The sequence below is a fragment of the Geotrypetes seraphini genome, chromosome 2 (assembly GCF_902459505.1).
Source record: "Geotrypetes seraphini chromosome 2, aGeoSer1.1, whole genome shotgun sequence".
Lineage (NCBI taxonomy): Eukaryota > Metazoa > Chordata > Amphibia > Gymnophiona > Dermophiidae > Geotrypetes > Geotrypetes seraphini.
The window spans coordinates 372884678-372907343 of NC_047085.1; the positions used below are offsets into that span (position 1 = coordinate 372884678).

A 22666-nucleotide genomic window follows, 5' to 3' on the forward strand; every position below is an offset into this window, starting at 1 on the left:
CAGTGAGTGCATTAGTATGTGTTAACATTTAGTAATAGGGCCCTTTTTTCCCTTAAATGAAAAAAGGAATTTCCCTGCCTCCCCTAAGCAAATAACCAAATGTCAATTGTGGGTTTCACTGCCATGTAATACTTTTTTTGGTTAGTTTATTTTTAATTACAGTCAGTATCTAATATGCCCCCTTTTGGAACCATGGACTTTTGTTTATTTTTTTACCCAAATTCAAAGTGTGGTAAGTACCACTGAAATATTAGCAAAGCAGTACACATGAAAGTAAGCATCTGATTTTGCTAAGTTGAATACAATTCTTTTGTGCATTTTTGTACACGATTTAAAAACAACCCCCCAAGTTAATTATATATATATATGCTAAAATAATGCATTTTCTTAAAGTAATTGTACTTTTCAATTATAGAATAATTAAATCAGATCCAACCAAGACAGTGAGTCAAAGTTGCCTGCTGAGCAACGTTCAGACCATGGTATAAAAAAGCAACTGTTTTACTTTTTATTGTTCTTGTCCTAGCTTTTGAATACTTTTATGCCCAAGTGAACACATACTTCCAGTAGATTGTATAACATTGAATTTATGGGATTTTTCACTTTGGTAAGCTTGTAATTGTGAGATGCACAATATTGTTGAAAGATCTGTTGTCTTATTCCATTATTCTCCTCCATATACAAATGGTAATTGAACTTTGGGGTAAATTCAATAAATGATACTCAGTTAGACACCAGGACAATCTGCACTAAGCTAACATTCTTTAAGGATGCTCTTCGCAAGATGACCTTTTACAGAATACTAGCTTAGTGAGCATATGGTGCCTAACTTTGGGTGCAAGTATTTACACCTGCCAAGGGCTGCTATAAATGTTCGGGCCCAGCTAAAGTCAGTCAGGTATGCAAATGCAGGTATTTTATAGCATCACACCTAATTAATGGGAATGCCCCTGACCTACTCATGCCTTTTCCATGGAGTTACGCACTATGAAATTTAGATACGAATGTTATAGAATAGGGTGTAAGACAGATGCTCACGTAACCCCTATTTACTGCCAGTTAAGCTTGTAATCAATTATTGATTTTTAGTACCAATTTAGCTAATTATCCTCCATTGTCCCAGGTACCATAGTTAGATTGTGAGCCTGCTGGGACAGATAGGGAAAATGCTTAGAGTACCTAATTACTATTCAATGTATTGTAAACCACTTTGATATCCGTGAAGGAAAGGCAGTACAGTATATCAAATAAAAATAACCATAATTTTACATGCGGATCTGGTATCCGTTCTCAAAATTGAGCACCTAAGTTTGGGTGATCTATGCAGAACCAGGAGTTAGTATCATAAATGCATATTGGTAAAGCTGCAACTAATAATATATATATATTTTAGACTGCTGCTTTAAATGAAATGTAGAAGAGAATATGTTTTAGGATTCCTTAAAACAGTGGTTCTCAACCCAGCCCTCATGGCACACCCAGCCAGGTGTTTGTTTTTTTTAAATATCCACAATGACTATGCATAAGATTTGTATGTACTGGCTTCCTGGTATGTAAATCTATCTTATGCATATTCATTATGGATATCCTGACTGGCTAGATATGCCTTGAGTACTAGATTGAGAAGCACTGGCTTTTATAGCTTATGTACTTTGTGAGAGAGCTGCTGCGTTACTCGATATTGTTTGACACATCTGTTTTTTAATATAAACTTTATTAAATACTATACTGCAGTAAGTAGGATCACGCTCTGGTCTTAACAGCTGTCAAGCTTCTATTGCAGGTTATGAATATGGACGTAACTTCCAGTGATGTCTTCATCCATTAGTACATCAATCAACTTACAAAAAAAAAAACAGCATTCAATTTTCTATTGTATTTTGTTGTTGGACATTAAAAATAAGTAATGCTGTCTTGCTGTGATATCAAATGCCTACAACAGTTTGTGATGATACAGAAGGCAGCTGTTATCATCCTTACACAATTTCTTTTCAATTCTAAAATCAGTTGTCATATTGCCTTGTGATGTTTGTTCTGAAGCTCTTGAAATTTGTTTTACCATCACCAGATGCTGAATCATATAGCATGGAGTCTTACATTTTACTATGGACTTGCAAGAATTGGCCCCTGCCATCAACCTTGAACCTCATTCATTATTTAATGTATCTTCCCTTCTCTCTTGTGTCTTTTTTTTTTTTTATTATTTATTTATCAAATTTTTACATGTTATAAATCAAGTATCCACTTGTACAGAAAGTTGAAGAAAAGCAGGAAAATAATACTCAAAAGTAAAATACATGGTAATCAAATCAAATCAAATAAAATTTTTAGCTTAAATTCAGCTCAAGTCCTCAAAATTAGATCCAAGAAGGATAAGGCGGACTTAGTAACAAATACTAACAACTATCAATTCAAATATTAGGAAAACAAGATCCCTTGGCTGAGGAAGGATATCATTATTCAAATGCACTTCACTTTGATTTTGATTTTCCTTCATCCAGCCGAGTTCCTGCCAAAAAGGCTGTCAACTGGAATGGTTCAAAGAATACATATTTCTTCATATGGTATTGTATTACACATTTACAAGGGTGTCGAAGAAAAAAAAGTCCCACCAAGAGATATAACTCCTGGTTTCAACAAAAGAAACTCTCGTCTTCTTCTCTGGGTTTCCCGTGCCAAGTCTGGAAACATTAATATTTTTTGTCCAAGAAATTCTTTCATTTTGTTTCTAAAGAACAATCTAAGCAACCAGTTTTTATCTGGGGCAAGAGCCACAGTAAGAAGCAATGTTGCCAGAGATGCAAGCTTTGGAAAGTTCCAAAATTGCTGAAACATTAATTGGTTGATTATTCTCCTGTTGTTTAGATGGTGATTTAATAGGTTTCGTAGGTAGGTAATATACTTGAGTAAGTGGTGGTAATGTATCCTCTGGAATACCCAAAATATCCAACATATAACGTTTCAACATATCCCTAGGCGTCACCGAGGGTATCTTAGGAAAGTTAATCAGTCGGAGATTATTATTACGCGAAAAATTCTCCAAAGTTTCCAATTTTCTACGCATATTTGTATTATCTTTTATTATTACTTCATTAAGCTGTTTTAATGCTTTTAATTCCTGTTGTATATTCTCAATAGAATTCTTAGATTCACCAATTTCAACTTTTATATTTTTTATCTCAGTTTCTTGAAGAGTAATTTTATTTTCCAGCTGCAAAAGCTGGGGCTTGACAGACTTGGCTAGGTCAGCCACCAAATCCCAAATTGAATCCAGTGTTACTTCTCTGGGTTTTTCAATAACATATGAAGAATTAAAAGTTTGAATAGTCTCACCAGTTTTCAGCTGTTCCTGGTAATCCTTCTGCTGGCCTGAAGTAGTTCCTGATGTTTCCAATTCCTCAATATTCTTTGGACTCACCTGAAAACTCAGGGAGTCCATTTCCACGCTCCCCTCACTGTTCTCCCTGGCCTCCGAGGGTAGATGCCTGCCTTCTACCGGCAGCTCCTCCTCTCGTGGGGAGCTGGTAACCTGAGGAGGTGGGGGAGGTGCCCTAGCATCGGGGCTCAGCGTAGTCTCCAGCCCCAAGGAGATCGCCTCGTTCCCGCCCCTCTGAGGCGTCTCCAGCGGGGGCAACGACGCTGCCGGGACATCCTGCATCCGACGCAGGAGTTCTTCTATGTTGCCGAACGAGGGGACCGCCGAACGCCGCGAGGCTCCAGCGGCGCTGCGGCCTCTCCTCTTCGGCATTCTGAGTAAGTAACTCTTTCCTTTCTGAAAAGTTTTCAGAAAATCTCCGCCGTGCTGCTCAGCGTCCGGGACCGTCGGCCATCTTGGATCTCTCAGGACAGGTTTATTAACCACTGCCTCTCTCTTGTGTCTTAATGCCTGCCATCCCCAGTTCTTACTATTAGTAGCATGATAAATCAAGGCACATTTATACATATGGTCTATTTTTTGCTAGGACAGTACCTAGAATGAGGATTGCTTTCCCCATGCCTTTGTTTTAAGGCATCATGCCTTTGTTTTAAGGCATCATGCCTGATGACTTCTTGATAAGTTTGGTAATTTAGAATCACAATAGTTTATTAGTGAAGAGACCATGGCCCTGGAAGCTTCAGAGGTGAAGACTCCATTGGTAGGAAGATGTAGACAGCTATGATTGGGAGGATTGTAGGAGCAGAGATAGGCTTGAAGGTGAGGCAGACTTTAACTATATTGTTTTATTAAATGCATGCTGGTGTATGCAAATTTGCTACAGAATGTTTTAACCTTTGCTGTAGGACTTGTCCTAAGTTGATGCAGGAAAAAAGAAGCCTTACTCACAGATATGTTTTCAGATTTGGGGGTGAAGAAGGATGGGGGACTTTGTAGTATTCTTCATGTAATCATATAGCAAAGTTAAAGTTTTATTTATATGTGTACTGACTTCATTGTTTAGTTGAACATTTTTTTTCTTTTCTTGGAACATAATCAGATCCAGTCACATTATCTTTCGGTGCTGTAAGATCCAAGGAATGAGGAGTGTGTGAGTGGAGGGGCAGAGTTAAGTGAGATTCCTATAGCAACTTATGCAAAACGGTTAGCAAAAAAGTCTTTTATTACTAAGCTAATAGAAGGAGAACAGACCAGAGTATGTGACTTTACAAAAAATGGGGAGAAAAAAAGCCTGAAACTCAAATCTTCACATCAGCAGTCACATACTGTGCAATAAGCTGCTGACAATTACATCATATGTAACCTTAGGCACTAGTTTAATGAATTAGAATGAAGACTATTCTAATATATAAATGATCAACTGTCAGATATTATCCCACAGTTTTGCCATACTTCATTCTCTAGTATTTATACATCTTACTGGTCCTCAGCCACCACACACTCAAACTCTCTCATTGTGCAGGGCTTTATGCTCCCACTCGTCATTGGATCTAGTGTAGAAATTTTTTTTTAGATATTTTAAGAAATAATTTAACCTATTCAAATAAATATGTACTAAAAGTACTTAGCTGTGCCACAGGCGCTATTCAGGAGGGGTAGAATCACCAAATCACCAACATGTTTCGCCCGTGTGGTTCTAAGGGCTTTCTCAAGGTTCCCACTCCCTCTTTAACCATTCATCCCGACCATTGTGTCCGAATGGTCGGGATGAATGGTTAAAGAGGGAGTGGGAACCTTGAGAAAGCCCTTAGAACCACACGGGTGAAACATGTTGGTGATTTGGTGATTCTACCCTACATACCCCCCCCCCCCCTGAATAGCATCTATGGCACAGCTAAGTACTTTTAGTACATATTTATTTGAATAGGTTAAATTATTTCTTAAAATATCTAAAAAAAAATTTCTATACTGGATCCAATGACGAGTGGGAGCATAAAGCCCAGCACAATGAGAGAGTTTGAGTGTGTGGTGGCCCGCTGAGGACCAGTAAGATGTATAAATACTAGAGAATGAAGTATGGCAAAACTGTGGGATAATGTCTGACAGTTGATCATTTATATATTTTTATATTATTGACAATTACATCATAAGCATAAATGTCACCATAACTCAAGATGGGACAACCCTCTATTGTGCACAACAGGTAAAAAAAGAAAAACTTAGCCGAAGCTGGTGACTTCCAACAAACTTTAAATCTACCACTGATTTCTCAGCCTTAGTCCGTTTTTCCTGTTGTGCACAATAGTGGGCTGGTATTTGAACGATGGAGGTTTTTTTAATGATTGAGATGTAATTGTCAGAAGCTTATTGCACAGTATGTAACTGCCGCTGTGAGGATTTGAGTTTGAGGATTTTTTTCTCCCCATCTTTTACTCTGGTGTGCTGTCCCTCTTTTGGATTAGTACAGGCAGTCCCCATTTTACGAACATCTAACTTACGTCAGACTCGTACTTACAAACGGAGATCATCATTCTACCTTCGCTGTTCCAACATGCCTCCCTCCCTTGGGTGTTTACCTTCTGGTCGACTCCCTCCTTCCAGCTGCAGACATTTCTCTGCACAAAGCCACGGGCAGAGGCTGAACTGGAAGCCTTCCCTCTGACGGAGGAAGCTCTTTTGATGTCAGAGGGAAGGCTTCCGGCTCAGCCGTGGGACGCACATAGGAGCTGCTGCCCGTGGCTTTGTGCAGAGAAACGACTGGCTGGGAAGGAGGAGGGAGCTGGCCAGAAGAAGGTAAACACCCATGGGATGGAGGCACATACTTGTGGCACAGAATGGAGGGAGGGAAAGAGCACAAACTTTGGACAAAGGACACATATAGCTCGCATACATAGGCAAAATGGTGAAGTCATAAATCCATTATTTTATATGGGGAGATCTATCCCATGCAAACATGAGATGTAGTTTAGGTGGGCCAAAAATCTACACATGTATTCACCAGACTACAATAGGAATACACCTTTCTAGTGCAAAAACGCATACGAGCCTTGAAATGGTGGGTTATTCATTTCTAGTCGCAAGTTGTGTAGGAAGGTATTATCTACATTTTTCTTCTCTCTTGGCTCTGCCTCCTTCAACAAAGGGCTGTGCTGTAGCCCCTCAGTTTCTCTCTGCAGATGTCCTGTTCAGGGCTTCATCCTTGATTTTGTTGGTCTTATGTTTCAAGCTTATATGGCTTATCAGGGTCTAGCCGCACCATATGGTATCTCACCAGCTGTTGTCCAAACAATTTAAATTGGAATCCACATTTTCTAATTTATGAGAAACTGACTGAGAAAAGTCCCACATTTGTCTCATCATTGTCCTGAGAAACCCTTCAACTCTAGAAATTCCTAACCATAAATCTTTAAGGGTAATATCTTGTGTTTCCTCCGTTAGTGGATTTTCCTCCCCTCCAACTGAAAAAATCAGTGGTTTAGGTATTTCAGTATAAACTAATTTATTAATGTGGGTAGAGGATACCACTTGTCCGTTGGAATTAGCAGGGTTTATATTCCTACTATCACTAGATACTGGGTGAAGGGGAGGAGTCCGTTCGAGGGGACTCATTAAAGCTCTTGACAAAGAGGAATCAATGTTTAATGGTGCTATTGAGGGATTTTCAGATAGTGATAACAAATGCCTGTCCATGGGGCCAGATACAGCAGGTGTTGAACTTTTTGGTTTAATTTTTCTTTTCCCCATATTCAGATCAAAAAATGAAAAATACAATAATTATAAGAGTAAATAACCAACTTGGATTCCAGCTCCCCGGCTCCTCGTGGCTCCCAAGGGGCCTGGCGTGCCCCTTTGGGCATGCCCCTTCGGCTGCGGCTGCAACCGCAGCAGCGGCTGCACTTTAAAGTATTTGGAGACAGACCCGGGGACGTCAGGGGTCCGTCTCTGTCGATGCCTGCGGGTGGGTGCAAGGAAACACCGAACCGCTGCTGCAGGAGACCAGGGAACACTCATAAAGCCTCCTCTTGTTAATCCCTCCGGGTCAGTAACAGCTCCCCGGATAGCCGCGGCAGTGGCTGCACTTTAAAGTATTTGGAGACGGACCCGGTGACGTCAGGGGTCCGTCTCTGTCGATGCCTGCGGGCGGGTACAAGGAAACGCCGAAACGCTGCTGCAGGAGACCAGGGAACACTCAGAAAGCTTCCTCTTGTTAATCCCTCCAGGTCAGTAACAGCTCCCCTTGCCAGCTGTTGTGTATGGGGATTTGTCCTCACAGAGTGCTTTTCCACCTCTGAAGGTTCACTGGATGGAACCTGAGTTCCAGGCAGTGAAGGATGGGATGACTGAGGATCCCTCAAAATTAATCTTCAATTTTAAAGGATTCTGAGTCTCAGGCTAGGGCTAGCACACAGAAGTCTGAAGTCTGTCACAACCCGTCACTCGGGAGGACCTGAAGGTGTGCTGCCTTTTTTAAGCCGACAGTTTGGCTGGAGGTAATCACAGAATCCTTGTGGGTATTGAAGCTGGAACTCCTGCAGAGCTTTGCTGCTTATCATTCTATCATAAGCAGCTCTAAGCCTCAATCTACCTTCTTTTCCTTTGCACTCTGACAGTACATTAATGTTAACGGAGCATTGGAAGAGTCCCTTTCAAATTGCCAGGACTAGGACAGAATTGTATCCGCTGGCTCCTGATTTCTAACAGTCCTGCCCTGTAGTGGATTTCTAACAGTCCTGCCGCAGGGTGGATTTAGTCTTCAAAAGTTAGTTTGAGGCCTCTGCTATGGAGCTGAATGCAGCAGCTTCTTTTGTTGCATATTATATTGTCAGGCTCCATTAGAGGAGGAGGACACTTACCCTCAGTTGCTAATTTCTGGGATGGATTATGTAGCAGATGCTCTCTATGATGTGTTTGGGGTCATGAACAAGGTCTCTGCTTATTCTATCTCCTTAGAATGCTCTGGATTAGGTAATGGGCAGGATATTCTGCTTCCAAAACTATGTTAAGCAGGCTATCTTTCAAAGGACAATTGCTACTTATCAAAGGGCTGGACTTATTTGCAGACTCGCCGGATGGATGGTCGGTAAAAGCAGCCACAGCCCAAACAATGGTAATGCGACTCATGGATATTCAAGTCGTAGAACCCATACCAACCAAGGAATCGGGCTTGGGTAGATACTCTATATACTTTTATTATGGCCAGCAAAGACTCAAGGCAACTCGAGGCCAATCCTAGATCTGAAGTCGGTAAATGCAGCACTGAATGCCCCAATTCCAGATGGAGTCTGTTCATTCGGTCATAGCTTCGGTGGTGCCAGGGGAATTTCTAGTCTCCCTGGGTTTGACAGATGCTAACTTGTCTTTCTATCCCACAAAATCTCAATAACTTCCTGTGAGCTGGAAATATGTAAAAATGCATCTCCAATTCTAAGCACTTCCATTTGGTCTGTCAACAGCACCTCACACCTTTACCAAGGTGATGGTAGTTACACCAGTGCACCTGCACAAGGTAGGGATTCAGCTGCATCCATGCTAGGACAGCTGGCTGATCAGAGCTTTGTCCAAGGCCAATGACTAAAAAGCAGTGGTGCCAGTTGCCTACCTGCTACAGGAACTGAGTTTGATCATCAATTTTTAGATAATCCACCTGGAAATGATACAACCCATAGGGTATTTGGGGATGCGCTTCAACACAGTAGAAAGCTGTGTTTTTCTTCCAGAGCCATACAAACTGACTAAGACCTCAGACTTGGGAGCTCCTGTCAATGCAAGCTCCTACAGTTTGGCACTAGCTATAGGTGCTGGCGTCAATAATGGCAACAATAGAGATTGTTCCTTGGCTGAAACCTTATCTATGCCCTCTCCAGGACACGCTATTGTCCTGCTGGTTTTTGCAGACAGATTCTTTCCAGATGCCGCTGTCCTGGATGATGATGGCACATCAAAATTGAGTTGGTGACTCCAGCTAGAGTTGGTGTCCAAAGGCTTGCCTGTCTGCATATTCTCTTGGGTGGTACTGATGACAGATGCCAGTCTTTTCGGTTGGGGAGGCCATCCCATTCAGGGCAGATGGTTATTCTTTTGGAGGATGCCTTTCAACTGGAGCTGCGAGCCATTCGTCTAGTGCTGCATTAATTGGAGAACACTCTACAAAGCAAAGCAGTCAGTATTATCTTGAACAAGGCCACAGCTATAGCATACATCAGCAGCCAGGGAGGCACCAAAAGTGCGCTGTTGAGACTACAGGCCTGGTGGTTGTTTCACTGGGCAGAAGTCCACATATAGGCTATCAGTAGCACATGTGACGGGAGTAGACGATGTGCAGACTGACTATTTAACCGGCGGACCCAAGTCTCAACCCGAAAGACCTTCAACAGCATTGTGAGGTGCTGTGAGCATCCAACGTTTGATCTGTTGGCACCAGTAGCCAACAAGACTGTCTCTTAATTCTTCACCTGAAGTTTCAAACGTGAAAGTGCTAGCATTGGTACTCTAGTACGATCCTGACCAGAGAAAGGGCTTTTTTATGCATTTTCCCTGTGGCCATGATAGGCCGGGTTATTTGAAGAATAGCAACCCCACCCCGGGGTTGGTAATTGTGATTGCTCCAAATAGGCTGTGTTAGCTGTGATGCATGGATCTGACATGGCTAAAGTGGGACAAGTGTCTCAAACTATTTCATTCTACCTTTCTCTCGCAGGATTCAGTTGCCTGTTGGGATTCAGTTCACTTTAGCCTTTGACAGGGCACTTGGAGAGGGGGTCATAGCTACCCTCCTAAGGTCTATGTAAGCACTGATTGTAATATTCTAAGGCTTGGAAAATGTTTTCAGCACTGATGTGCTAAGCAGAATGTAGAGCCTTTTTAGGCCCCAATGTCCATGACCCTTGCATGTCTTCTGGACAGTTTTGAGAAGAGCCTGGTGATTAGTTCCATCAATGTGTAGATGGCAGGCCTTGTACACTTTTGGGCTTGAGTGGAGAAAGTTCTTTGGCTTTCCATCCTGGTATAGCCAGATTTTTTTTGAAGGGAGTGTTGCGGCTGCATTCTTCTTTGCGACAGCTGTGCCCGATGTGGAATCTTAACATTCTTGCAGGACCTCATTAAGGCTCCATACGAGCCCCCTTACAAGAGGTGTCGCTGTGGGATCTTACAATTATGAAGTTGTTTTTTCTGTTAGTGATTGTTTTAGAGAGCAGGGTCTTGGAGATCCAGGATCTGTCATGCAGAGAGCTTTTCCTCAGATTTTAGGAGGCTGGCATCTCCCTGCACATGGTACCGTTTTTTCTGCCAAAAGTGGTCTCGGCCTTCCATGTAAATCAGGAAGTTCGACTGCCCGCAATCCTTGCCACTGGTTTGAAGACAAAGGCCAAAAGTTTTGGTGTGTTGACTGTAATGAGAGCTCCCCATTATCTTGAGGTAACAAATGATTTTCGTTTTTCAGATCTTTTTTTTTTTTGTTCTAACAAGTCAGATTCAAAGGGCTATTTCTTCAGCAAATATTGGATGTTGTAAACAACCACCAATTTCTTTTGAGAGCGCACACTATGAGGAGTGTGGCGGCTTCATGAGCAGAGTTCTGGGCAGTTTCACCTGAGGAGATTTGTAGGAAGGCTATGTGGTCCACCCTCCATACATTTACAAACTTTTACAGGGGAGATGTAGTGGCACGATTGGGTCCTTAGTGTTAGCAGCAGGCTCATCTGTCTCACTCTAAACTCAGGGGACTTCTTTGGAATGTCCCACTGGTTCAAGACTCATGTGTCTTTTGCACTAGAAGGGAAGGTTAGATTCTTACCTCGATAATCTTCTTTCTAGTAGAAAGGCATATGAGTCTTAAAGGCCTGCTCTGTCAGATTGCATTTAGCTTGCTTCTTGGTTCAAACATGAAGGAATTTCCAGATACTACATTTTATCCTATCCAACAGATCTGAAGAGTAATGAGATAACTCCCTATTGAAAAAGACAAATGAGAGCCTGTGAGAACTACAATATATAACTGTTAGAGCTGGTTGCACTCAAGTAGGTTGCTTGCTTGTGTCCACCTTGTTTTAAAGTATTTTGTTTGCATTGATTTTTTTACATTTTAATCGTTACAGAGCAGAACAGACTGGGCTCAAGTCAGAGAGTTCCCCATATCCTCCTTTTATAGTGATTGTCAATTGCTTTGGGATGAACTGAGGGGATATAGCGCAGCCCTCTGGTGAAGGAGGCGAAGCCAAGAGAAGAAAATGTAGATGATGTCTTCTATACCAGTGGTCCCCAACCCTGTCCTGGAGAACCACCACGCCAACCGGGTTTTCAGGCTAGCTCTAATGAATGTGCATGAGAGAGATTTGCATATAATAGGAGTGACAGGCATGCAAATCTGCTTCATGCATATTCATTAGGGCTAGCCTGAAAACCCGAATGACCTAGTGGTCACTAGGACAGGGTTGGGGACCACTGTTCTACACATCTTACAACTAGAAGTGAATAGCCCACTGGTTCAAGACTCATGCCTTTCTACTAGAAAGATTATCGAGGGTAAGAACCTAATCTTTCCAAAAATACTAGGACTAGAGGGCATGCGATGAAGCTACCGAGTAGTAGATTTAAAACAAACCAGAGAAAATATTTCTTCACACAATATGTAATTAAACTCTGTAATTCGTTGCCAGAGAAAGTGGTGAAATCAGCTTATTGGGGTTTTAAAAAGGTATAATTTCCTAAAAGAGAAGTCCATAAGCCATTTTTGAGATGACTTGGGGAAATCTACTGCTTATTCCTAGGAACGTAAGCAACATAAAATCTGTTTTACAAGTTGGGATCTAGCTAAGTACTAGGGACCTAGGTTGGCCATGCTTGGAAACAGGATACTGGGCTTGGACCTTCGATCTGTCCCAGTATGGCAATTCATATGTTCCCCATTGAGTTTTGCACCATTTCAGGAAGCACAGTTTTAAATTATTTTAAAATGTGCTTGTTTTGACTAGGGCTTCACACAAGGAATGAGGGAGAAATTCTCCTTAATCTTCTGTTGATGTTTTTCATACTTTCTAATTGTGGTTCTCCTAAAGAGACACTAACCTTAAAACTCTGACACCAGGAAGGAAGTAGAAACCCCCTGCTCTTAGCAACCTTGGGGTAAAAAATATTTTTTAAAGCAGAAGAGTACTTGTGCATGAGAGGGGTTTGAATACCCAAGAACATAAGAACTCCTCACCCCCAAGACACTATATTGTTCTGAGCGTGTCAACCATAACATCCACCAAACTAATCACCTGCTTGTGCTCTAGTAAGGAGGGTGAAACAAGTTGCCCATAGTCACAAGGCCTAACCATAGGATCTGAACTGTGGCTATCTGAATTTTAGCATGCTGCTCTTAACCATTAGGCTTCTCCCTTCAGATTAAAACTCAGCTATTCAACAGACCGAATCCTTAATCATTCCCGTGACCTTCCCCTCTCACCCTTCTGAGATTGTGGCTCCCTCCTTACGGCTTGCTTACCTTCTCCATATAGGCTCCTTCCTTATGGCGTGTATGCAGTTCTCCTCTTAAACTGTATGCATGTACTTATTGTATCTATTACATGTATTTTGTTGCATGTACTTTCTGGTGCATGTATTACTGCATGTACTTATGCATGTCCTTATTCCTTGTACTTTTGTACTTATTGCATGTATTCTCTGCTCCCTTCACTTAAATTGTAGACGTATAACCAGCATGTTACTTTTATAATTGCTTTGCTCATTTTTATTGTTAATTTCAACTGCACTGTTTGTACTGAATCTATCTGCTGTGAACCGCCTAGAACTCACTGGGTATGGCGGTATACAAAATACAATTATTATTATTATCATTCAAGAAAGTTTCTATAGCCCTCTTTTGAGGCCAGAGTAACTTAGGATTCCCTTCATACCGGGTAACAAGAGCAGATAATTTTTTTTCCTAACAAAAGACAGAAAACTAATTCTATAGACTTTCCAACTTTCTCTTGGTATGGTGGGGGAGAGCAAGTCTTCACTCCTCCTACTACTACATATGCACCACACTATTGCAGAATATCAGATAGAAAATAAATGGAACTGCCTCTTGGACCCTCTTAAAGGTAGCAAAGAGCTGCAGATCTCAACAAAATAATTTAATTTTCTGGAAACAGCATCTGTTCAACTTTTCTCCAAAGTCTTGGGGAGGAGGGAAAGGAAATCTCTGAATTGCCTGAAAAGCAAGTTCCTCCTTTTTAAAGGGATTTCTAGTGCAATAGGTGAGACATTCTAGACCATGTGTCATCTGCAGAAGGAATCCAGTTTTGATTTTTCTCTGTGCCTCTTCTGTATGTCACAGAGCTCCTTAGCTCCTCGTATAGCTTGTTCCTTCTGCACATGTGCCTGCAGGAGTATGTTCATTCTCCTTTCCACATTTTATTATTTTATTCAGTCCTTTTTTCTTTAGGATTCTTGTATTTGGCACATTTCTGTCACTTTGCCTGCATTGAGAATACAAACTTCTGTCTGTAGCTGACAGATTAATCCCAGTGCGTACCTGTTAACCAGCCTGCTTAGTTTCTTTGAACCTCAAGATCGTCCCTGAAGTTGTCTCACCTACTGTTAAGCAGGGGTCGATTGCAGGCTGTTAAGGTGCCCTTAGGAGGCTCAGCGATGTCTTGCAGGGTGCTGGCTGCGTCTTCTCTCTGCCCGTCCAGTCCACAGGTGTGGAGGTGTAGTCAGGCATGGGGTCTTGACTGGCAGCCCGATGATCAGCTTTGCAGAGCCATTCCCATAACTTATGATGTTATGTTATTCCCAGCATGAGGCAGTGATTCTCTATTCCAGCTGCTTTAAGAGCTGAGGCAGACTATAGCACAGATTCACAGATAGGTCACAGTGAAGGCTGTTACAGCCTGTGAGGTCTGAAAAGTTAGGTTTTCAAGGTTTCTGTATATCCCCCTGTGTTCACCCACCCTGAAAAATCCTAAACTTGGCTTTTTTAACTTTAAGTGTGGTAAATATTGTGATTTTGGTGCAAATTTTACAGTGGCGGCCATCTTGGATTTTTAGCGATCATTTTTTCAGTAGATCCTTGCTTCTGCAATTTTTGCCTCAAATCTTGTTGGGTTGGAGTCCTTAAGCTCTCTAAACATGAATTTTAGCTAGGATTGAGCAAATAAAAACTTTAGGAGTGTTCTTGCACCATGTGCCATGTGGCGCAGCCGGGAGGGGCAGCATCGCAAAGCTTAGCTTCTCCCCTGCTCAAGCAGGTGACAGAACACTCAGCTAGCCTAGTGGGTCAACCTTATTTATTTTGGGGGCTTGGAATGGCTTCGGTCCTTCCGCTGCCTCTGAATCGCATGGTTAAGTCATCTGTGGGTGACTATGCACTCCAGGAGCTGGAGACTTTCGCAGAGTTTCTGAAACTTGTAAAAAAAAAAAAATAAAAAAAAAAACAACCCCCGCTTCACATCTGCGGCCCCCCCAGGGGTGTTTCTTTTCTGGGCATGTCCTTGTCACAGCCGTTGTTTTTGATCTTCCTGATGTCCAGCTTACTGACCCCCAAGGTGCAGCGCATCCAAGGATGGAGGGCTAGGAACTGTATGCTGGATCTTCAGGGGCTCTAGAACCTGGGGACTATCCCACATTTCTGTTCTTGTTTAGTCTGCAGCTTTGCCAAATCTTATTTCTGAGCCTTTGCAGGAATTGCATTTGGTCACTCAGCCAGCTCCTTCCTGTTCCTCCTGGTTTTCTGGTGCATGCTGGAAGTCTCCCACCTTTCCCTGGCACCCTGATCTGACCATTTTTAACATACGTATATTCTATGCATTTATTTTCTTTGTTTTAACTTCATATATTTGGTGCCTGCCCATATTAAATTTATTTTCTTTTTATATTATTTGCCAGTATAACTGCAAGGAATGCTTTAAACCTCTGCCTACTAGCCTCCTCTCTGAGAATCCTCATGTTGGCTTTTCTCTCCGGGTTATTTTCCTCTTGAGGAATTTTAATCTTTTGGGCCAGTTTTGAAGTGACGTCGAGAATGGCCAACTCCGGCGCAGAGGCTTCTATTCATCGCCCTATTCCAGGGCCGTCAACTTCAATGTCTAGCTCTATTTCAACTTCTTTGGTGGTGCTGCTGCCATTGAGGGAGCTGTGTAAAATAACTAAGAAGCAAAGGCACTGTTCCCCCTCCAGTGCTGCTGAACGCTTCATCTCTTCCTGCGAAGAAACAATGGCCGGACTCTGCATAGGCCCATTCTGTACCAACTACCACACAGATGCCAATTCCAGTATCTGTGCAGCAACATGTGCATTTTGTGCCACCTACCATACAGGCGCTCTCTACAGCTACAAGCACATTCTGTGCTGCCAACCACACGGGCACTCTTCCATCAACAGGCACCATATGTACCAACTATCGAACAGGCCCCCGTTCACCAAGATCTGAATATACTGTTGGGGAATGAGCTAGCCCAGCTACTGCAATTACAGTCGATGCTAACTCCTGTCAACATGCCCCTAGTCTTAATTGGAGCTGAACAAGGTAAATGAGATACTGCAGACCACTGCTCTCAGACTCCTGCATATGCGTTACATGCACTTAATGAAGTTGAAGATAACATGAGCCTATCACCTGTGTCTGTAGCCGCATCGTCTTTGGGGGGGGAGGGAGGAGCGTGTCTTCTGATTTTTGACACTCATCCCGACGGCCTTCATGGCATTCTTGTTGATGCTCCCCCTGAGGTCACAGTTCTACTCTTAGATATCATAGCGCAACCAGATACCCTACCAAATGCTCCCCTTGGCATTCCTGCCACCGTTCCAGGTACTGTATATGGGGTATTATGATGAGGATTACGATTCTAATTTGTTTCTTCCTGTTTGTAGCAGGTCTGAGTACAATAATGCATTTTCGGATAGCAGTCTTTCAGATTCAGCTTCACTGCCTGATCAGCCTCTACTATCTTCCAGCCTGTCCTTTACTAAGTTTATTAGGCAAATGGGGCAGGATCTTCCAATTAGAATGGAATCTGAAACAGAACCCTCTTTGGAATACAGAGGTACTTGATCATAAAATGTTGTGCTAACACTTCCTGAAAGTTCTAGACCAGTGTTCTTCAACCTTTTGACACCTATGGACCGGCGGAAATAAAATAATTATTTTGTGGACCGGAAGTTGAAGAACACTGGGCTAAATCGTGCCCATCTCCACTCAATCTCTGCCCCAGAGCCCGCCCCCATAATAGTACTAATTGTAACACCATTTTTCCATTAATTTTTCATATATACACAATATAATTGTATTAACAAAATTAAAATATACAAAGCACACTGTATGCTTTTTAACATTCATTCTTACCAGAAAACATAACCCCATGCAAATGTAGGACCAAAAACTAAAAGTGCTAATATTTATAAACAAATCCTAAGATGCAAGACTCTGCAAGCAGTACAACCTCAGAGGAAAAGAAACAAATGCATTTCTTCCTGAACAGACAAATCAATCACTAAATTAAAAAAACAGACAATCGCTAAATAAAAAAATAAAAGCATTTCCCCTACCATTGTTGTCTCTCTCCCTACATGTGCCTTGCTTTCTGGCCTGCCCCCCTCCCCCCCCCCAGTGTTATCTTTGGGCCGGTCTATTGTGCGATCAACGCAGCGTCTTCGGGCTGGCTCCCTGAGTGCTGCATTGTACAAAGCTGTGGGCAGCGGCTCCTCGCATGTGTCTTGCACCTCATCTGGAAGCCTTCCCTCTGACGTGATGTCGGAGAGAAGGGTTCATGCGCAGGCTGCGTGTAGGAGCCTTTTCCCACAGCTTTGTGCACTGCAGCACTTAGGGAGCCAGCACGAAGACACTGTGTTGATCACACCGTGAATCGGCGGTGAAGAACACTGTCTTGGGCCCTGTGGACCTGCATCGGTCCACGGACCGGTGGTTGAAGAACACTGTTCTAGACAACCTTATGAAAGAGACTTTACTCAAAAACTGGGAATCCCCAGATACGTTAGATAGATTGTGAGTCCACCGGGACAGATAGAGAAAATGCTTGAGTATCTGATTGTAAAAACCGCTTAGATAACCTTGATAGGCGGTATATAAAAACCTAATAAACTTGAATAAAGTCTGACGACAGACAGGTTAGTGGTAGCACTACAGTAATGTCGTCAGCGTAAATGTAAAAGTTGAGTTATGCTTTGTACAAGTGTCCCAATGTGATAAGATAGATGTTAAAAAAAACAAGAGTTTAGAACACACTAAAACTGCATGGAGATACCAAATTAATCAATACAAAACCAAACTCAAGGAAAAACGAAAAGCCTACTACTCCAAAATGATAGGCAAAAAAACCCCAGACACAAAAAAGCTATTTAATCTAGTAAAGAACCTCACAGATACCAAAACTTACCTCTCCACCCAAGGTATCAACCCACCAACAGCCATCCACCTAGCAGACCATTTCAAAAACAAGATCACCAATATCAGATCTACATTCATCAACACACACACCCATCTAGAAAAGATAACAACAAACCCATCAACTAGCGAAGCCATCGTAGCAGACAGAAGCTGGTCCGATTTCCCAATTCTAGTCTGGTCGGATATGAACCGACTCTACAATAAATACAGCCATGCTTCCAGTGACCTAAATAATTGCCCCACCTACATATTATCAAACGCCTCCACTACATTCAAAACCAACTTCATGCTATGGATTCAAACCACATTGACAGAAGGCCAATTCCCACAGGACCTAGGAGAGATCTTAATCACTCCAATCATAAAGGATCACAAAGGCCCAATAGATAGCCCCTCCAACTACAGACCTATCGCTTCAATACCATTGTATGTTAAAATAATAGAAGGCCTAGTGGCACAATACCTCACCGAATATCTGGAAAAACATAACCTACTCCACCCCTCACAATCAGGATTCCGAACTAACCATAGCACAGAAACACTACTTGTCACATTACTAGATACAGCCCGACAACACATCAGTAAAGGAAAAAAAATGATATTAATACAATTAGACCTCTCCGCAGCATTTGACCTAGTTGACCACACCTTACTACTACAAATTCTCGACGCCATAGGAATCTCAGGCAAGGTCTACAAATGGTTTCAGGGGTTCCTCAAATCTAGAACCTACAGGGTAAAATACAATGATATAAAATCAGAACCATGGACAAATCCCTGCGGAGTTCCACAAGGATCACCTCTCTCACCTACGCTCTTCAACCTCTTTATCTCCTCCCTAGGAGCCACTTTAGATACCCTAGATGTCACATCTTTCAGCTATGCTGATGACATCACCATAATCCTCCCCTTCGACCCATCAGAGACCACCACCACAACAAAGCTAGAAACAACCTTAGACACAGTAGAAAAATGGATGATGGATCACAAACTAAAACTAAATTCTGAAAAAACAAAATTCCTTTTGCTCGAAAAAGCCCAAACTCCTACCATCACTGAACTGAAAATCAAAAATACCAAATACCCAATACAACCCGAACTAAAACTCCTAGGAGTTACGATAGACAGATGTTGCACAATGCAGCCCCAGATCAACAAAACAACCCAGAAAGCTTTTCTAACCATGAGAAATCTCCGTAAAATCAGAAAATTCTTTGACCAAGCACAATTTAGACTAATCGTCCAATCCCTAGTCTTAGGTCTGCTGGATTATTGCAACTCCCTATATCTTCCTTGTCCAGCCACTATGATAAAACAACTCCAGACCATACAAAACACCGCCCTCAGATTGATCTACTCACTCAAAAAATATGATCACATAACAACTGCCTTCTTAGACTCTCACTGGCTACCCATACAAGCACGAATCCAATTCAAATTCTACTGCCTGATATTCAAAGCATTACACGGCTTTTCCCCCTCCTATCTAAACAACCGCTTAAACCAAATCTCCACCTCAAGACACAGAAGAACCTCGAACCCTTTCGCCTTCCCCCCACTCAAAGGCACACATCGCAAGAAAATGTTTGACAACCTTCTGGCAACACAAGCAGCAAAAATCAACCATTCCATCTCCAATCTTATGACAATATCAGACAACTTCAAAACATTCAGAAAAGAAATCAAAACCCTGCTTTTCAAAAAATTCATCCAAATATCTTAACCCCTCCTCTTTTACCTCCAGAAGATTCACCTACCTTCAGATAACCTTCCCCCAAATTACCCACCTTAACACCGTCCAATTAAACAAAAACCATAAATAGATTGTAACCTACCCTCTCTAACTGCATTCCATATGTATTTTTCATACAGTTCTTCACTGTCAGTTTAATTTCCATCCTATAAATTCACATAGAATTTTTCTTTTTTCAACCATCTTTATTTTCTCTTCTTTATTAATTTCCAGGTACTTTAGTTAGATTGTGAGCCTTCGGGACAGTAAGGGAATTTTTAAGTACCTTCTTACTTCTCATTTATAATCTTAATGTATATTTTCTTCAAACCGCTTAGAACCTAACGGATGTAGCGGTATATAAGAAATAAATTACATTACATTACATTACATTAAATGGGGTCAGAGATAGCAGGGAGCCATGGGGCAACCCACAGTTTTTCCAGCTGAAGGAGAATTTGTCTTCTTTGAATACCTGATATGATCTGAACTCGAGGAATTCCTGGAATCAGTTGTAAGCGTTTTCTGTGATGCCTATAACATGGAATTCTCTTCGATCTGTTGTTTCACGGAATTCTCAGAAGTACAAACTTAAATGAAAGGGATAAAACTTGTTGGTAATATCTCTTGCTTCTTTTCATATAGGTTTACAATGATGTGGAATGAAATTCCTACTTATGTTAGAACTCTTCTCTCCAGATTTTTTTTGTAAATCGATGAAAACAATGCTATTTCAACAATTTGGGGGAAATGGTACTAATTGTCTTTTGTTTAGTAATTCACGTTAGTTAAATTGATTCCCTGTTAAAGTCTTATGTAAACCAAGTCGAGCCCCTACTTCAGGAGATGATACAGTATATAAATCTAAGGCTTAGATTAAATTAAATATCAAAGAAGTGTACACACATTTCCATTCTCCCCACTCACAGGAAATATTTTCATTTTCGTATTGGAACACACCACCTCCAGTACAAAGTTACATAAGTACATAAGTACATAAGTAGTCGCCTCCGCCGGGGCAGACCAGAGGTCCATCTAGCCCGGCGGTCCGCTCACGCGGTGGCCCATCAGGCATATTGCCTGATCTGCGGTCCTTGACTAATTTTATGCCTACCTCAACACTTATCTCTAAACTTTCCACTGCTCTTATCTGTACCCCTCAATCCCTTTGTCCTCCAGGAACCTATCCAGGTCATCCTTGAAACCCTGTACTGTGCTATTTCTTATCACGGCCTCCGGAAGGGTGTTCCATGTGTCCACCACCCTCTGTGTGAAGAAGAATTTCCTTGCGTTTGTTTTAAACCTGTCCCCCTTCAATTTCATCGAGTGACCCCTTGTTCTTGTGGTTTCTTTCAAATTGAAAAATCTATCCTTGTCAACCTTTTCGATGCCCCTCAGGATCTTGAAGGTCTCTATCATATCTCCTCTGAGTCTCCGCTTTTCCAGGGAGAACAACCCCAGCTTCTTCAGTCTGTCAGTGTATGTAAGGTTTTCCATACCCTTAATCAGTTTAGTTGCTCCCATTTGGACTGGCTTCAGCACCCAGAGTTTTCACCAAGTGCTTGGTAGTTGTGGCAGCAATACTTCATTCATACAGCTTCAATGTCTTTCCTTACTTGGATGACTGGTTGATCAGAGCCTCCACATCCCAGTAGGCTTTGAGTTCAATTCAACTTATTGAGTTCCTGGGCTTTGCAGTTATCCCAAATCCCACCTGAAGCTCACTTAGATTCTAGTTGGAGCTCTTCAGGATACAAACCAAATGCATGCTTTCCTCCCTCAGCAGGAAAGCATGCATTACTTCAGCTCTGCCAGGAAGTCTCTTCTCATCGCCACCATGGCATGTCACAAGTTATGACTTCTGGGGCACATGGCTTCCATGGTATATGTGGTCCCATTTTCCCATCTTCACCTCAGGCATCCTCAGTGGGTGTTATCTGCTCAGTGGTCTCAAGCAACTGGACTTCTGTCTCAGCACTTGTCCATGACACCACAACTCAAAGACTCACTTTTTTGTGGTGGATGTCTCCAGCCAATTTCTCCAGAAGTCTCCTGTTCCAAGTCCCACCTTATCAAAAGATTTTGGCAAATGCTTCCATATTAGGATGGGGAGCTCATTTAGATGGTCTCCTCACCCAGGGATCTTGGAGCTCTTCAGAAACATGTCTTCACATCAATCTCCCACTATCTTCCTGGGATAAACCCAGCTTGATCCTTGCCCACCAGGAGACCAATCACCATATTTAGAAGACAAGATCCTCACCAATGGCTTCACAGCCAGGTTCAAAACCGAAATAGAGTATTTACTGGTTGGAAGAGCTTCATCCACAGCATAACATTTCACCCATTATACTCAAAACAGACATACTTGCATCCTGAAATATAGACTCAGGAAGTATATCATAAATATAAAAGAGTTCTATATGAGAGCTTGGTCCCCATATTATTCACTTATCTACTCACGGTAGCTTAAAAGGTTGATTTGGAGTGGACCGCAGCGTAGCCCTTACCTAAAGGGGGACTCTGCCATTATGGAAGGGATGAAATAAATGCAGGTGAAGAGTACTCGGAAGCACCATCACCTTCCATATTTCACCTGATTGACTTAAAAATTTTAAGGGCCAATGCTTTTGATGTGATCTGATGAGAAGATCCATTATATGAAAACTTATCCAAATGGATCCAGAAGTAGTGAACTTGTTCATTACACAGCTTGGAGGTAAAATTACCCAACTCGTGATCGGTGAAATATATTTAAAAAAAAACTGCAATCTCAGAAGCTGCCATAAAATAACAAAAAACTTTATTTATGAATCGCAGATACCTCGCAGTCCTATGCAATTTACAAAAGATAAAACCTGCACATTAACTGTTGAATTTACAATCAAAACCATACAATAATCTCCAAATTTACCAAACAAATTTTCATTGATCTAAAATGCATGTAAGAGAATGATAGTGAAATTTCATAACTTTTATGAAGCACTTTGCTTTCTCCCTTCCTATTGTTTTTTTCCCATACGTATCTTACTTGCTATCAACAACTTGTATTTCTCTTCCCATCCTTTCCTTTTTGTTTCAGTATGTTTTGTTAGGTTTGTTTACCCCTAAGATTTTATAATTTTATTGATTTGTACATCGCTTAGAATTTTGAGTAAGCGATGAA

General features: G+C 41.8%; 1 protein-coding gene across 6 annotated transcripts in view; it reads left to right on the forward strand.

The window, feature by feature from the left end:
• Nucleotides 1-22666, forward strand: part of RPRD1A (regulation of nuclear pre-mRNA domain containing 1A) — a 198151-nt gene that overhangs the window by 141357 nt on the left and 34128 nt on the right. Inside the window, exon 7 of one of the 6 annotated variants that reach the window (XM_033930614.1) lies at nt 1784-2143. The exons of 4 other annotated variants lie outside the window; for them this stretch is intronic. In XM_033930614.1, the coding sequence (XP_033786505.1) occupies nt 1784-1828 (45 nt within the window). In that variant the 3' untranslated portion in view covers nt 1829-2143. Of the gene's footprint in view, nt 1-1763; nt 2145-22666 lie in introns of those variants that run through there. One more of the 6 variants, XM_033930615.1, reaches the window with a different exon arrangement.